Source organism: Mandrillus leucophaeus, unplaced genomic scaffold (assembly GCF_000951045.1).
Source record: "Mandrillus leucophaeus isolate KB7577 unplaced genomic scaffold, Mleu.le_1.0 Scaffold401, whole genome shotgun sequence".
NCBI classification, from domain to species: domain Eukaryota; kingdom Metazoa; phylum Chordata; class Mammalia; order Primates; family Cercopithecidae; genus Mandrillus; species Mandrillus leucophaeus.
In genome coordinates this window covers 1,285,137-1,301,505 of record NW_012104266.1, presented here as the reverse complement: position 1 = coordinate 1,301,505, position 16,369 = coordinate 1,285,137, and the positions used below count along the sequence as shown (strand labels likewise).

The following is a 16,369-nucleotide window of genomic DNA, read 5'->3' as shown; positions in this document are numbered from 1 at the left end:
CCACCCGTTGTCCTGCAATTTGAGCTGCAAGTCCTTAAGTGCCCTGGGATGTTACTGACTCAGACAATGAAATGGAGTTACTCAGGGCAGTTTACGGCTCTCTTGGACTAGACTGCCTTCAGGAGCTTCTCTCTGGTGTTCACCTTGTCCTTTCTAGCGTGAAAATCCTTTTCCTTGTAGAAGAGAAGGAGTGAAAGAGGAGCTGAGGAGGCTTTGTTGTTCCACCATAAAACCATTCGCAAAAGAGTTCAATCAGGGTGTCCAGTTGCTCATTCAATAGTAGCCAAACTCTTCTGCTGTGAAGATCTTCATGAGCTGCCTCACCAAGCTGATTTCCCACCATTTTGGCCAGTCCCCTCAAGCACACCTAGACCTTCTCATCTCCATGATTTGGCTGTGTTTTCCCTCTCATGCCCACTCTATCCACCCACCCTCCCCAATCCCATCATAGCCTCTTTTACAGTTTCTCCAATCCCTTTAACCTTTACCATACAGTTGAAGCACATGCATTTCATTCATTTGATTGTGGTTCCGTTTTGTTTTCCTGACAGTACGCAACTGGTGTCTTCTATCCCCCATAGTATGTAAACTAGCACAGGGCCAAGCCTACGGTCCTGGTAACCATACTTCAAGCTATGGAGATTTCCACAGTGACCAACCTCTGACCCTTCACACACACTACAAATTCAGATCATATGATAGCTGTGTCCAGCTCCTTAAAAGACTAAAATAGAAACCAGATAAATCTAGGGATGTGGACTGACCCAATCTAGGCACTAATGCTTTTTGTAATGTTAAATAAAATCCAAGTATATCCTCAACTTCACTTCAAACAAGGAGCTGGGCTTTTTAGCTGGGCCCAGGACCAGCTGTCAGCAACAGGGCTGAGAACCTGAAGCTACATGGGCATGGAATTGACTGTCAATTAGATTGAAATCCTGCCTGTCTTGGAGATCACCTCTTCCACCTAGACCTTTCAAAAGTGTGAAGACCAATTGTAATCTCTCACTGATGGGTCCCTAATAGGATTGGAGCTGGTTTTGCTATGGCGCCTTGAGTTCTTAGAGGAGAGGCAGTGTCTAAATCATCCCAAAATAGAGAGCCCTCCTAACTTGGAGGTACACTCCCCACTCCAGAGCGGGAGGCCAGGTATGGTCTCAAATAGGAGGCCACGTAATATCTCAAATGGACCAATCAAAGGATGGAACATAAGAACAAAGACTCTGGATTGACTTCAAAAGGTCAATTGGGAGGTTGAGGTGGGAGGATTGCTTGAGCCCAGGAGTTCGAGACCAGCCTGGGCAACATGGTGAAACCCCATCTCTGTTTTTTTTTTTTTTAAAAAAAGGCATATAATCTAGCCCTCTGCTTTCAGGAAGATGAGAAATACCAGTGCTTCCCTTAGTAGCCATTCACTCAATTTGGCAACTGTTATTGAGGACTCACTAGGTGCTTGTGATCATTTCCTATTCATAGCAAAGTTATTCCTTGTATGTCACTTGATCTCATTTTCCCCTCTATCATTCTCAAAAGAAATGGAGAGCAGGTTATCAGCTCTGTCCTTATTTAGGAGTTAAATTTTGAAGATGGGTATAGCACACTTTTCACATGGTAGGTGCTCTACAACCATTGAATGTTACCTCATCAGCTTTTTCCTTTCTAGATCACACACACACACTCACACATACACACACACACACACACACACACAGCACCCAGTCCTGTGGCATTATTTATGCTCTTCTCCAGATCCTCTCTAGCTTTCCACTTATGCTAAAAATGTGTTGGTCAAAGGTAGACCCATCATGCTTTGAAAGGTATGACCAATGGCAGGTAGAATGGAACAAGTTGAGTGGGACTGTGGCAAGGGTCATGTAGTGCTGGGTGGCATCCTAGGTCTGTTTCTAATACTCACTGTGACGGCCTTTTCTGGGCCCATTTCCCCAACTATAAAATAAATGGGTTGGACTAGATGACTCTCAGGTGACTTCTGGTTCTAAATCTCACACTTGGATGGCTTCTCAGCTCCTCCATGCTGTGTTTTTGTTACTATATGCAGGATCCACATTAGTTTTGGAAAAAAGAAAGGAAAGAAGGGTGGGAGGAAAGGAGGGAGAAAACCAGTTTTATATCATGGACTCACTTGTGATGTACCCTGACACCATCTCCCCAGTTCTTCTTTTTAACTATACTTGTGTCAAGTCAATCACTGCCCATCTCCCTTGTCCAGTGTACCATATTAGTGTATTAGTTCTGGGTTTTGGTCTTTGTGCACACTACCTGTGTTCGTCCTCTCTGGACATGGTCCTGCTTGTGATGGTTCATCTCCCTCATTTTGTCAGGGTCATTTGAAGAATTCTATTCCTGCTTTCTGAGGTATCAGCAACCCCACCCAACTATCATACTTGCCGAGCACACTCCCAGTTCAGTCTTTCAAGTCACGGAGAATAATATGAAATCCCATAATGCTAACCCTGTGGGGCCCCACTGAATCCACGCCCCAGGGTTGACAGGGAGTCACTGATCACAATCCTGTAGAAAAATCGCTCCCAGGGCCCCAAGGACTTCTCCAGTTCTAATTCACAGAGCAGCAAACAAGTATTCCTGGGGAAGGAGAGGGCCCCTGCTCTGTCAGTCATTCAAGGCCAGGGAGTCCACGTCTGACGCTGCACTGGATTCAGATAGGAGAAAGAATTTCAGCATGTTAGAGGTCAAACTTCCTCCCAGCCCCCAGTCCAAGGTGAGGGCAGGGTGGTTGCAGCAGAGGAGGAGGAGGAGAAGGAAGAGGAGGAGGAGGCCGCAGCCATGGCAGAGGAGGAAGGAAGTATTTTTGCCATTTCATTAGGAGGCCTGAAGTGCTGAGAGGAGGCTTCAGCTGCAGGAACCCAGCGCGCTGGGGGCAGGGGGATGGGAAGAGCAACCTGATTAAGATTGGAGAGGCCTTCACGCAGGGGCCGCCAACCCCCCGCCCAACCCCGCACAGTGCAGCCCAGACTCGTATCAGCTTAGAGATACAGGAGGCAGGGGGAGACTGCCTGATTCCCAGCCCACAGGGGCACCCTGTTCAGAGGTCTGTTGGGGCAAGGCCTGTGCAAGGGAGGCAGGTTGGGAGTGCTAACTGGATTTTTTATTTTTATATCAAGACACTGTGTTTAAAATTTTTACAAAGGACAAACTCCATGGGTTTCCGTTAGTGTTTTAAGAACTTTTCTTTAAAAAAAAAAAAAAGCCAACAACAACAAAAACACCGCCTTTTTGAAAGAGAAATGACAGACACAAAAGAGACTGTAAAGAAAATGGGGTGAATTTCTGATAGCATTTCCCCAAGGGCAGAGGCAAAACCCAGATCAGACCCGGGGGCCCAATAGTGATGTGGCTTCCGTAATACCTTGTTCCCCAAATCTAAGGTCCCCTGGTCTGGCCAGGCCAACGCTGTTGGCTTCTGGGGAAGCAGGTCACCCTGCAGGCTCTGCAGCCCTCCACACGGACACAGAGAGCGTTGGAGATCTCTCCCGGACGGCCCTCCAGCCCCATCCAGCGCTAGCCCCTTTCTCCTTCCACCCCATGGTCTTGCTTGAATCTGTTTCCTTCCTGGGGGTCCTGTTCCTTGGTCTGATTGTGTGAGCACTGGGGGGTCCTAGAGCCAGAGAGACCTTCGGGCCTGGAGCCCTCCCTTCCAGAGCCTCTTAGCACTCACGGGTTGGAAAAGCATTTGTTCCAAAATTAAAAAAGAAAAATCAACAAAACAAGACCCAGAAAAAAGACCAAGTCCTGGGGAGGAAGAGCTATTCTGCTCTTTAAAGCTCCCAAGTCTGGAGTTGGTCGGTGGTGCAGTTCCAAGAGAGGCCGAAGGCGAGCACCAAGGGGGTGTCCAGCTGTTGCTTTCAGGCCCCCCAGGAGTGTCTGTGGTCAGGCTCAGGGAGCTGGCTTCAGCTGCTGTTTCATGGGTCCTCGGTTTCCCAAGGACTCATCTGCGTCCCCATTTAAAGGGTTTGTTCAGGTTTACTTCCGTATTTGTGTTTTTGTACATGCGGGTGCATGTCCACATCTGTCTATGTTTGTGCGGGTGGGTCTGCTGTAGGGTGTGGGTGCGTGCGTATACATATATGTGTGTGCGTGTGTGTCTGCGTGTGTGTGTGTGTGTGTGTGTGTGTGTGCATGTGTTCCTGGATCTGGGAGGGAGGGAGCCGGGACATTGGCTGTGCTCTGAGCTGGAGCTATACCCGGGTAGTGGAGTGTGAGTGGGGTAGCCCGGTACTGTTGAACCCTGCAGCAAAGGTGTTATAGGGGTGCAATGTCTGCAGCCCTACCAGGGAGTTGGGGATCATAGTGATGGTGTTGGGGGTCATGAGTGGGATGTCATCTGGGGAGCGCCGCAGGGTCAGGGTGTAGTCGGGCAACGCAGTGAGGCGCAGCGTGTCATGGGGTGGACCGGCCTCACACTCGTGGTGGGTGGGGCCCAGTTGTAACGCTGCCAGCTCCTCCTCTGGAGCAGCTCCCAATTCCGGGGCCCCGGCTCCCCGCTGAGGGCTAGGCTGCCGCAGGGGTTCCTGGCGCCGTTTGTCCTTACGGTAGTAGAGGGCAGCGAAGGCCAGAACGTTAAGGAACAGGAGGGAGGCCCCCACGGCGATGGTGACACTTAATTCAGTGGAGTAGTCACGAGGGTTCTCCACCAGGAGTGGCCCTGCATCCTGGTCCCCGTTCCAGGACCCCTGGGCATTCTCGTTGCTGTAGGCAGGTGAGATGGCTGGCCGCTTGGTGCTCCAGGTCTTGCCATTGGGCCTGCGGGTGATGTGGGAGCTGTGGGTGGTATCCGGAGGCGGCACTTTGGTGGTGGTGGACGTGTAGTGGAACATGTCATGCAGGTTGTATAGGTGGGGCACCAGATGTTTCCAAAAGGCCACTTTAGTGGCCCGGTAATGATCTCGGACCCTTGGTTTCAGCCCGATGTGAAGGTAGAGCTGGTCTCGGGGATTGTATTTGGACCAGGCCACTTCCTCAAAGCGGTTGGCCTTGGTGTGAATGAACTTGGTGTCCTGGGGGACCGGCTTGTTGGGATCCCTGAAATACCACATGGAAATCTGGGGTCACCACTCTATCTGGTTGAGGACAAGGCCCAGCATTTTTCCTGTGACAGTCAAACCTCTTTCCCAGTTCAGAACTTCCCACCGTTTCCATCTTTTTCAGGGTCCCCCTGCTCTGCCCACACCTGCTTCTTCCCCAGAGCCTGAACTCCTATCTCCTCCTTCCCGGCACTCATCCTTTAATATTAAGGCTATAGATGCTTTTTCTTTGCACATGCTACTGAGCATTTATCAATCTTTTCAGCTGCCCAGTTTTGCCAGGGGCCCCCTAATAAAGGCTCTTTCTTTCTTTCATTAGGCAAGCAGAAATGGCTGAACCTGAAGTCTCTTTCTTTCTTTTCTTTTGTTTTCTTTTCTTTTTTTTTTTTTTTTTGAGACAGAGTCACCCAGGCTGGAGTGCAGTGGTGCAACCTTGGCTCACTGCAACCTCTGCCTCCTGGGTTCAAGCAATGCTCTTGCCTAAGTAGCCAGGACTACAGGCGCCTGCCACCACGCCTGGCAAATTTTTTGTATTATAGTAGAGACAGGGTTTCGCCATGTTGGCCAGGCTAGTCTCGAACTCCCGAGCTCAGGCAATCCGCCTGCCTCAGCCTCCCAAACTTCTGGGATTATAGGTGTGAACCTCCGCGCCCGGCCCTGAAGGCCCTTTCTGAAGTACTGCATTCCTATTTCGCATGACCTCTGACCAGCAAACCTTGAATCCCGTAGTTTGTGTGTTTTTGTGTGTGTGTGTGTGTGTGTATGTGTGTGTGTGTGTTTGAGATTAGGTCTCGCTCTGTCACCCAGGCTAGAGTACAGTGGCATGATCACAGCTCAGTGTAGCCTCAACCTCCGGGGCTCAAGCGATCCTCCCACCTCAGCCTCCCAAGTACCTGGGACTACAGGTGCACACTACCATGCCCGGCTAATGCTTTTCCTTTTAGAGACAGGGTCTTTCTATGTTGCCGTGGCTGGTCTTGAACTCCTGGGCTCAAGTGATCTGCCTGCCTTGGCCTCCCAAAGTGCTGGGATTACAGCTGTGAGCCACTGGGCCTGGCTCAATCTCATAGTTCTTCCAGTAACTCTCATTCCTTCCTAGTCCCGATGCTAACTGAGTTCTGAGCCTCAACGACATTTTTGAAGGAAGGAAAAATGGCATGAAAGACTCAGGAAGGGGAGGTAGGAAGATGAGTGAAGGGGTACCAAGCAAGATTTTGGGAACATCTTAGGAAGGGATATGATGGAAGAGATTTAGCTAGAGGAGCGGAGGGGAGGGCATGCTGGGGTCTCAAAGAAGAAAAAAACCCTATTTTCTCCTTACCCAGTCTTGGCAAAGTTGGTCCAATAGGTCATGACGACAGCACTGAGCATAACATCATTCTTGGAGAAGTTGCAGGGGAAAAGGTCAGTGGGGCCTACCATAGGAACCCCAAAAACATAGGGTACTTCATCCCCATGAGCTGCATCTGACCAAGCAGGCTTCATGAGGCTCTGGCAGTGATGATAGAAGGCGTAGAAGTAGGTAGGTGAGCCGTAGCGGGCGTGCAGATCGGCTGTCACCACTGAGGGCTCTACCCACTGGTGGTCCGTGAAGAGTGCCACCAGTGTTTTACGGCGGGTCTCAGGGTTGTCACGGTCTGCCCAGTCTGTATACATGAACTTGATGGTCTCTCGCAGGGTGTCCTTACCCTCAGGATAGCCATACAGATTGTCCACAAAATTGGAGACAGAATAGTCAAAGTCAGTGCCAGAGACACCATCCTCAGGGTCCACCACCCCTTCCACAAACTTGAGACCCTCGCCCTGATTGACACCTAGCATGATGTCATAGTTGAGGAACTCGCCCTGCTCCATGAGGATCTCAGGGTCATCAGGAATGACATCACCATCAATCACAGGGCCAAAGGCCACGTGATAGCGGGCTGGCTGGATGTCCTGCTCTACCAGCTCCTTGGCACTCTTTTGCCGAAGACAGTCCACCATATCCACGGTGTCCAGCACATTACAGCCCACTTTGTCTGCCAGCAGGCTGGTGTACTTCACTGGTTGGTAGTTCACAGCCCAGCTGGACAGAGCAGAGCCACTCTGGATGATGGCTCTCTGGAAAAGTCCTACAGAAGACAGGTAGCACTAGGTCAGATCTGTCGTGTCATACATAGCCATAAATCCCCTCATTCCTTTGTCACTGAGGCTGCCCCATGGTTTAAATGGGCTAGGAAGGGGGAACAACTCTTTTGGCAGGGGATGATGTAGGGCCAAAGGAGGGGTTGCTGAACCCCTTCCTTGACAGCTTCCTCCATCCCTTCCCTGTCCTGGTGCAATGACTGGTAACTTAGGGGTTAAGGCAATGTCAGGAAGAATTAACCCCTTGAATCCCAGACGTCAGCCCCCTTATGCCGCCTCTCTTTATCTCTCCTTGTCTTCCCCTCTTGCTTCCTGCCCAGCTGGGCCCAGCTCTGTGCCAGCGCACCACCAGGGAGCTGGCACTTGCACCACAAAGGAGTCTTTTTCATGAGAGATGAGAAATGCAGGCAGGCAAGAGCCCCACATTCTGAGGGTTTGGGGAAGGAGCCCAAGGGCAAAGGCCTTGGGGTCTGAAAGTCTCCAGGGAACCTGTGCTCCCCATCTGTGGTCTCCACTGAGACTTTGCTTTTTTTTTTTTTTTAGAGATGGAGTTTCACTCTTGTTGACCAGGCTGGAGTGCAATGGCGGGGTCTTGGCTCAACGCAACCTCTGCCTCCAAGGTTCAAGCATTTCTCTTGCCTCAGCCTCCCGAGTAGCTGGGACTACAGGCATGCGCCACCACGCCAGGCTAATTTTGTACTTTTAGTAGAGACAGGGTTTCACCATGTTGGTCAGGCTGGTCTTGAACTCCCGACTTCAGGTGATCCGCCTGTCTTGGCCTCCCAAAGTGCTGGGGTTACAGGCATGAGCCACCGCACCTGGCAGAGACTTTCCTTTTATCTGAAGCTACTGATACTTCAAATTCAGATTTTCCCCCAGCAGAGAGGGAACCAGTCCCCCAAACTCAAAAAGAAGATAATTTTCCCCCTCTAGGAAAAAAAAAAAAAAGGATATCATTCCCTCCCTGGCCCCAACATTCCCAAGGGAGAATTTGTCCCTTAGGTACACAATTCCATTCCTTTAAGAGAAGGCCAGTTTGCATGAGTGGAAAGAGAGGGAAAGAAATGATAGATTACTACTTAAAAGACAGCCTCATTTTTCCAAAAATTATTCTCCATGCATCAATTACAGAAAAATAGAGAGAACAGGTCTTTAAAGAAGTCAAACCTTGGCCAGGCACAGTGGCTCACGCCTGTAATCTCAGCACTTTGGGAGGCCGAGGTAGGCGGATCGCTTGAGCTCAGGAGTTCGAGACCAGCCTGAGCAACATGGCAAAAACCTGTCTCTACAAAAAAAAATTCTCCCCCAAATTAGCCGGGCATGGTGGCATGCACCTGTAGTCCCCAGCTACTCTGGAGGCTGAGGCAAGAGGATTACTTGAGCCTGGGAGGCGGAGGTTGCAGTGAGCTGTGATCGCACCACTGCACTGGGAGACAGAGCCTGGGGGACAAAGTGAGATCTTGTCTCAAAAAAAAAAAAAAAAAAAAAAAGTCAAACCTCCAGAGACACAGGCCCCCTATGAGACAAAGCATAGCACCACTCCAGGGGGAGGAGTCCCCAGTCAGAGGAGGCACAGAACGTTTCTTCAGGCCAAGGCACCCTTGCAGCCTGTCATTTCACCCTCCTTTGGGGAAAAAGGGGAGATTCCTGTTCCCACTATGGTCACCTAGGAACACGGTCTCTCTCTTTAGAGATGCAGCTCCCACCTGAGTCCTCCCTCACCAGGGTAGTCCCTGGAGGGGCAAAGACAGAATTTCTAGGTCAAAGAAGATGGTTCTTCTCTCTCAGAGAGACAACTTCTTCCGAGAGACAGAAGGTCTTCCTGTGAGAATGTCCCTAACTCAGGGGGTTAGTGTTCAATTAAAAAAGAAAGAAAGCATCCTCGCTCACAGATTTCCTTACTTCAGAAAAGGGCACCTATTTCAGGAAGATCTTTCCTTCTTGAGAAGCTCAGCTTTGCCTCTTAGAGATAGAATGTTCCCTGTAGTCCAGAGGTGGAGAAAACATTTCCTGCCGAGCAAAAAGGACCTATTCTGCTCTCTTGGAAGGGTCACTGGCAAAGGGACCCACCACAAGGAGAGAGGCCAAAAATGAAAATCTCCCCGGCAGCTTGCACAGTCCGGGAAGAGGTCTGGAGTCCGATAATAGACCATCGTCCTATGGAAGGAACCCACCTCACGGGTTAGGGACTCTCATTTCAGATCCACTTTCCCCTCTAGGACGTTTCCCCTCTTGTACAGACTTGTTCTTCAGAGAGAAAGGCAGAGAATGGGTGTTTCTTAGACCTAGAAACCAATTTCCACCCTATATCTCTACTGTGAAGTAACATGTCCTTCCCATACTGAAAGATCTCCCCCAACCCCTGTCAAACTATTGTCCTCTGAGGGGACAGTTTTTCTATTCCCACTCCCCCAGATAAGACTCCCACATCAGAAGGAGAATCTTGCTTTCCCCGGACATAAATGGGATTCTCTTCCTTCCCTCTCCAGCTTTGGGAGAAGTACTTCTCCCAGAGGAACATTTCTCTTCCACTTCTTGCCAAAGGGATACCAAGCTGGTAGAAGAGAGCTGGCCGATTCCCTTGGATGCCCTGGGACATGGATGGAGCACGCTGGGCAGCCAGCACTTGGCTAGTTCATGTTTTGCCCCATGAGTTACTCACCCTCTGAGTGATGTGACAACGTGAGGAGGCTGACGCAGGATGCACCAATGCCCGAGCCAAAGACGGTGATCCGGCGGGGGTCTCCCCCGAAGAAGGCAATATTCTCGCTCACCCAGCGGAGGGCCTGGATCTGGTCAAGGAGCCCATAGTTGCCCTTGGCAGCCTGATCTCCAGTACTCAGGAAACCTGGATTCGACAAAGGGCATAAGGACAATGAAGGCAGAGGGATGGAGGATTTGGGTGATGACGGCAGGCAGGGTCAACAGGGGAGGTGGGGATAGAGAATGAGCACGCAGTGTAGTTCTTCCCACCTAGCTAACTTAAACCAGTGCTCCTTTCTGCAATGTCCAGCATCGTCAACAGAGGAGGGGTCGGCTCCCTGCCTCCCACCTGTTATCCAGCTTGGAAGGAGGGGTCTGCAGACCATTTGAAGTGGATGCCTCCAGGTAGGAGACAAACTGCAGAAACTGCAAATGTCTAGAACTCAGCATTCTGAGCTACTATTGAGGACCTTACCCTAACATCTGGCAAGATAGAATGGAAACCTTGGAGTCAGACAGTCCTTGATTTGAATCCTGGCTCTACCACATCTCAGCCATGTAGCCTTGGGCACTTAGTTTAAAATCTCTGAGCATAGTGTCCTCCTCTTCTGTAAAATGGGGATACAAATACCTCACATGGTTGTAACAAGGATAAAACGAATATAATCATCTAGAACATGCTCAGCACATTGTAGCTCTATAGTTACTCCACTTTCCCCGTTCTTCTCTCTCCAAAGGAAGTGTAGATGATCCCAAGAGGCAACAATCCCTAAACTCTCCTTGCCCTTCCTGTTCAAATCAGTCCCTCTCCACTTCTTTCTGGGGCCTCGATGGCCCCCTTCCCTTCATTTTCAGGGCAGGTCCTCATTTCCCTCCCTTGGAGGCCTAACGAATCAGAAACTCTGGGGGTGAGGCCCAGCAATCTGTGTTAACAAGCTCTCCAGGTGATTCTGACACCTGCTAAAGTTGAGAAACCACTGGATCAGACCATCTTTTTCATCTGGTGGAGAAATAGGGAAGTAGCGCAGTGCGTTACCACAGAAACAGGTCTTCCCGCCCCCCCACTGGAATTTGCTGCTGAGGAGACATGTCACCATGGAGACTACCTTCCCACCCACCTGCTGGGATTTGCTGCTGTGGAGACTTGTTGCCATGGAGACTACCTTCCTGCCCACCTGCTGGCTATCCCACAGAGATGTCCTATATTCCCCCCTACTCTGCTTCCATTTTAGACTGATCCTGCGGCCTTATTTCATCTCTCTTCCCTGAATCCTTGGGTCCGTTGGAAGGCTCTGTCTTCTCCTGCCATAGGCTTTTGGAAGAAGTCTTTGGAGGTGGGTAATTGTGGAGCTCCTACACATTGGAAACCCACACTTGGATCAGTATTTTTACTCCCCAGTTAAAAGCTCATTCACAGCACCTGGAATCAACTTTGTGAGAGGCTATGTTGGAGAAGGCTCCCAGAGCTCATGGGGAGTTCTCTGGTGGTCCTTGCAGTCCATAGGCAGAGGCTGAATTCAAATAGACTCAAGCAGTCACAAGACCTCACCACTGTCTTTCTCAAGTCCTTCTGTACCTAGCTTCTGCAAAAGAGCTCATCTCATCCTCTTCAAGTGTGTTATTAATTTACCTCTGGTACAATTAAGTATGTAAAGTACTTAGTTCTTTCTCCCGGGCCCTAGTCACAAGTCCTCTTTAGCCCCAGGTTGCAGAGGAGGAAATGAGAATGAATTAGAGAAAGCCTGCATGAGGATGAACAAAGGAACGCTTGCTCTTTCAGACAAGGAAACCAGCTTTTCCTTTGCGTGGCCCATTCAGAAATTGAAACTGCTCCTTTGAGTCTTAAAACCTTGGCCGGGCACGGTGGCTCACGCCTGTAATCCCAGCACTTTAGGAGGCTGAGGTGGGAGGATCACTTGAGGTCAGAAGTTTGAGACCAACCTGACCAATGTAGCAAGACCCTGTCTCCTTTTATTTTTAAAACAAAATAAATTAGCCAGTTGTGGTGGTGCATGCCTGTGGTCCCAGCCACTCAGGAGGCTGGGGCTGGAGGATCATTTGAGCCTAGGTGTCAAGGCTGCAGTGAGCTGTTATTACCCCACTGCACTCCAGCTTGGGGGACAGAATGAGACTCCATCTCTAAAAAAGCAGACAAACAAAAAAATCCCTCAAAACCCCAACTCTGTTGACCATGATCCAACCCAGCTGCCCAAGCCTTGGGACCCTCTGGCAGAAATCACTGTCCTTCTTTCAGTCCACCCTCCCTCCTCTCTCCTTCCTCTGTATTCTCTTTTCCTTTTCTTTCATTTAGGCAATAGTGGTCTTGGCTTCAGCCTTTTCCAAGGCATCATTTACTGAAATGTGTCAAACATGTCTGCCCTGATCAGCAGGCAAAGCCTGCATTTGGATGTAGTAGAGCAGACTTCTCCAACATGTATCGATTTCCTGGGTTAGGAACAAAGGCCTGAAAGGGCTGGATGGAGGATTTTTTTTTTTTGGATTTTTTATTTTTTTAGAAGGAGTTTCACTCTTGTCGCCCAGGATGGAGTGCAATGGCACGATCTTGGCTCACTGCAACCTCTGCCTCCCAGGTTCAAGTGATTCTCCTGTCTCAGCCTCGCAAGTAACTGGGATTACAGGTGCACGCCACCACACCTGGCTAATTTTTGTATTTTTAGTAGAGATGGGGTTTCGCCATGTTGGCCAGGTTGGTCATGAACTCCTGACCTCAGGTGATTGGATAGAGGCTTTGACCATCACTCTTTGCTCCCTCAGATCCTATGAGCCTCTGGATAAGGGGCCCTGAAGCATGTGGATGATGCCATGTCAATGATCCCTACTCCACGAAGAGTCCTACTTGAAATACCATCTCCAGGCCAGGTGCGATGGCTCATGCCTGTAATCCCAGCACTTTGGGAGGCCGAGGCCGGCGGATCACCTGAGGTCGGGAGTTCGAGACCAGCCTGACCAACATGGAGAAACCCCGTCTCTATTAAAAATACAAAATTAGCCAGGCACGCCTGTGGCACATGCCTGTAATCCCAGCTACTAGGGAGGCTGAGGCAGGAGAATCGCTTGAACCTGGGAGGCGGAGGTTGCAGTGAGCTGAGATCGTGCCATTGCATTCCAGCCTGGGCAACAAGAATGAATCTCCATCTTAAAAAAAAAAAAAAAAAAAGAGAGAAAGAAAAAGAAATACTATCTCCAACAGGCTCAGGAAGATGACAGCAAACTTGACCAACCGCAAGCACACAAAATCTGGCATTCTGGGAGAGGTCACTCACTGCTAGTTCCCAGTAACTCAGCCATCCACAGAAACCGTGTGAGAATGAAGGCTGAAATACCCAACTCCATAAACTGTCAGAATAAATCGGAGCCAGTCTCCCTGGGCCCAAGTTTATACTGTAGTTCATGGTAAACTGCTCGTCAACAGAAGATGGGGGAATCTGGCAGATTGCAACAAAACCAGATATTTGTGTCACTCAAGACTTGATGTTTACTGGGTTTTCGGTTTGCCTGGAGGGTACCTGAGCAAGCACGTAGGATTCAATTCTGGAACCTGGAGTAAAAGCTTGGCAAGTTCCTGCTTGCTCAGCCTCAGGGATATCCACATCCTATATCCTGCTGGAGTCCCTTTCTTTGTTGGCCTCAAGCCCAGTGGGGCCTTCTCAAATAATAGCTACCCCTCTGCCTTGGAGAGGATTCATGGATTAGCCTGTGACATTCTCAACATGCATGAATCACCCAAGATATCTAGAAAAACACCTTAGAGGCCGGGTGTGATGGCTCATGCCTATAATCCCAGCACTTTGGGAGGCCGAGGCAGGTAGATCACCTGAGGTCAGGAGTTCGACACCAGCCTGGCCAACATGGTGAAACCCCGTCTCTACTAAAAATACAAAAATTAGCCGGGCGTGGTGGCAGGTGCCTGTAGTCCCAGCTACTTGGGAGGCTAAGGCAGGAGAATTGCTTTAACCCGGGAGGCGGAGGTTGCAGTGAGCCAAGATCGCGCCATTGTACTCCAGCCTGAGTGACAGAGCGAGACTCTGTCTCAAAAAGAAAAAAAAAAAAAAAAAAAGAAAGAAAGAAAGAAAAAGAAAAGAGAAGAAAAAAAGAAAAGCACCTTAGAGTGATCCGCCTGATGAGTTCAGTGCTCAGGAAAGCTGATGGGAAGGAGAGTGAATGAATGCCTGTGACTGGGGTCCAAAACAAGCCACCTGTTCTGGGATGCTTTGGGCAACAAAACAACAAAGGCTCCACTACACAGGAAAATTCCCAAGCATCAGGGACAAACCCATGTTCTACATCTGGTGTCAAGAGACAAAAACATCTTATATGTACCCAGGATCCGATATGGGCTTATTGATTATATTTGTGTTCCAAAACAGGAACTGAAGGGTATGTAGGAAGTGGTGAGGAACTTCTGAGCAAATCTCAGTGTAGGACTCCTTCTGAGTTTTCAGTAATATTTGATCATCAACTGCTTAAGCCCAGAGAAGAATGTTCCTGCCCCCCAGATGTGCTGTTCTGGTTATCCAAATGACAGGGGGCTGTCAAGTGCGAGTTCTTAACCTGATTTTCATGGATGAACTTAAGAGGGATCTGTAAAATTGTTTTTTCTTTCTTTCTTTTTCTTTTGAGATGGAGTCTCACTCTGTTGCCCAGGCTGGAGTGCAGTGGCATGATCTTGGCTCATTGCAACTTCCGCCTCCCAGGTTCAAGCGATTCTCCTGCCTCAGCCTCTTGAGTAGCTGGGACTACAGGCGCCCGCCACCACGCCCAGCTCATTTTTGTATTTTTAGTAGAGACAGGGTTTCACCATGTTGACCAGCCTGGTCTTGAACTCCTGACCTCAGGTGATCCACCCACCTCATCCTTCCAAAGTGTTGGGATTACAGGCATGAGCCACCGCACCTGGCCCTGTAAAATTGTTTTCTTAAGCATGTGTGTGTCTGTGTGTGTGTGCGCGTGCATGTGTGCATCGTTCCAGGGGAGAGTCCAGAGCTTTCATCAGAATCTCAAAAGGGTCCAAGACCCTCCAAAAGGTTAAGAACTTCTGGTGTAGAAGCTTAAGGATTACAGCAGCTGAAGGACTCTGAAGTAATCAGCAAATCAGGATATCATACGGAATGCTCACCAGCGACAGCCTTCTGTGCGGCCCGCAGTTCCCAACTGACACTGTGGAGAGTTCACATCCTACGTGAAATGCCGAGCCTCTCTCCAAATCCTAAGTCTCTCCTTCTGTCTCCTCTCTGCTTCCTCTCCCTGACTCTCTTGTCCTCTCCTTTTCTTCTCTTCTTTGCTTTCTCCTGTCTCTCGCCCTCTTTTCCGTGCTCTCTTTCTTCATCCCTAGCTGCTCTGAAGCATATTTTTAATATTCTTTGTATTTTCCAGTAAACCTTATAGAATGGAGCATTGTGTTTATATTTTTTTAAGCAGCTGAGTTGAGTGTTTTCTGTCACTCTAAGAAAAGAAAGTAGCAAAATTACTTTTGGCTTTGAACCACCGTGTACATGTGTCTGTATATCTGTTTGTGATTACATTTGCACGTTCATTCCTCTCTAGAAACTATGGAGCCCAGCTGGGCGCGGTGGCTCACGCCTGTAATCCCAGCACTTTGGGAGGCCAAGGCAAGTGGATCACTTGAGGTCAGGAGTTCCAGACCAGCCTGGCCAACACAGTGAGACCTTGTCTCTACTAAAAATACAAAAATTAGCTGGGTGTGTTGGTGCACACCTGTAATCCATAATCCCAAATTGCTCAGGAGGCTGAGGTGGGAGGATCACTTGAGCCTGGGAGGTCAAGACTGCAGTGAGCCATGATTGCACCACTGCACTCCAGCCTGGGTGACAGAGTGAGACTCTGTCTCAAAAAAATCAATTAATTAATTAATTAATTAATTAAAAAAGAAAGTGTGCAGCCCTAGTGTGCGGGTTTCCAGCCACCTTCATGGTACCATGAGATTCAACAGGACAGAACAGCTTACAAGAGCCTCACCATGGTGTCTGAGGTAATGCAGAAAGACAGAGGGGCAGGGACAGAACCATGACATCCCAACATCCCAAGCCTACCAGACCCTGGGGAGACCAGCGTGAATGGCCTGCATGCTCCATATTCAGTGTCCCAGGTGCCAATGAAGGGGACACAGACTTTGCTTTTTTCAAGGAATATCATTTCTGCAGTTTGAACCCCAAAAAGGTACCTTCCTATCTCACATAGTATTAATTGTAAGCCAAGAGAAGATTGCCATTCTGCGCATACAACTGCACCCAGAAGTGAAATGCAGCCCCGGGGCCTCTGGGATTGGAACTGACAAAGCAATATAGTCAAGAGAAAATTAAGAGCCAGGCGTGGTGGCTCATGCCGGTAATCCCAGCACTTTGGGAGGCTGAGGCGGGCAGATCACCTAAGGTCAGGAGTTTGAGACCAGCCTGACCAACATGGTGAAACCCTGTCTCTACTAAAAATACAAAAATTAG

The 16,369-nt window shown here is 49.4% G+C and overlaps 1 protein-coding gene across 4 annotated transcripts in view; it reads right to left on the bottom strand.

Annotated features, from left to right (window-relative positions):
- Positions 1-3,105: 3,105 nt before the first annotated feature.
- Positions 3,106-16,369, bottom strand: part of NLGN3 (neuroligin 3) — a 26,364-nt gene continuing 13,100 nt past the window's right edge. For all 4 annotated transcript variants that reach the window (XM_011992051.1, XM_011992052.1, XM_011992053.1 and 1 more), the window contains 3 exons: positions 9,850-10,035; positions 6,385-7,174; positions 3,106-5,061 (listed from right to left, as the gene is read on the bottom strand). In XM_011992051.1, the coding sequence (XP_011847441.1) occupies positions 4,218-5,061; positions 6,385-7,174; positions 9,850-10,035 (1,820 nt within the window). In that variant the 3' untranslated portion in view covers positions 3,106-4,217. The remainder of the gene's footprint in view (positions 5,062-6,384; positions 7,175-9,849; positions 10,036-16,369) is intronic.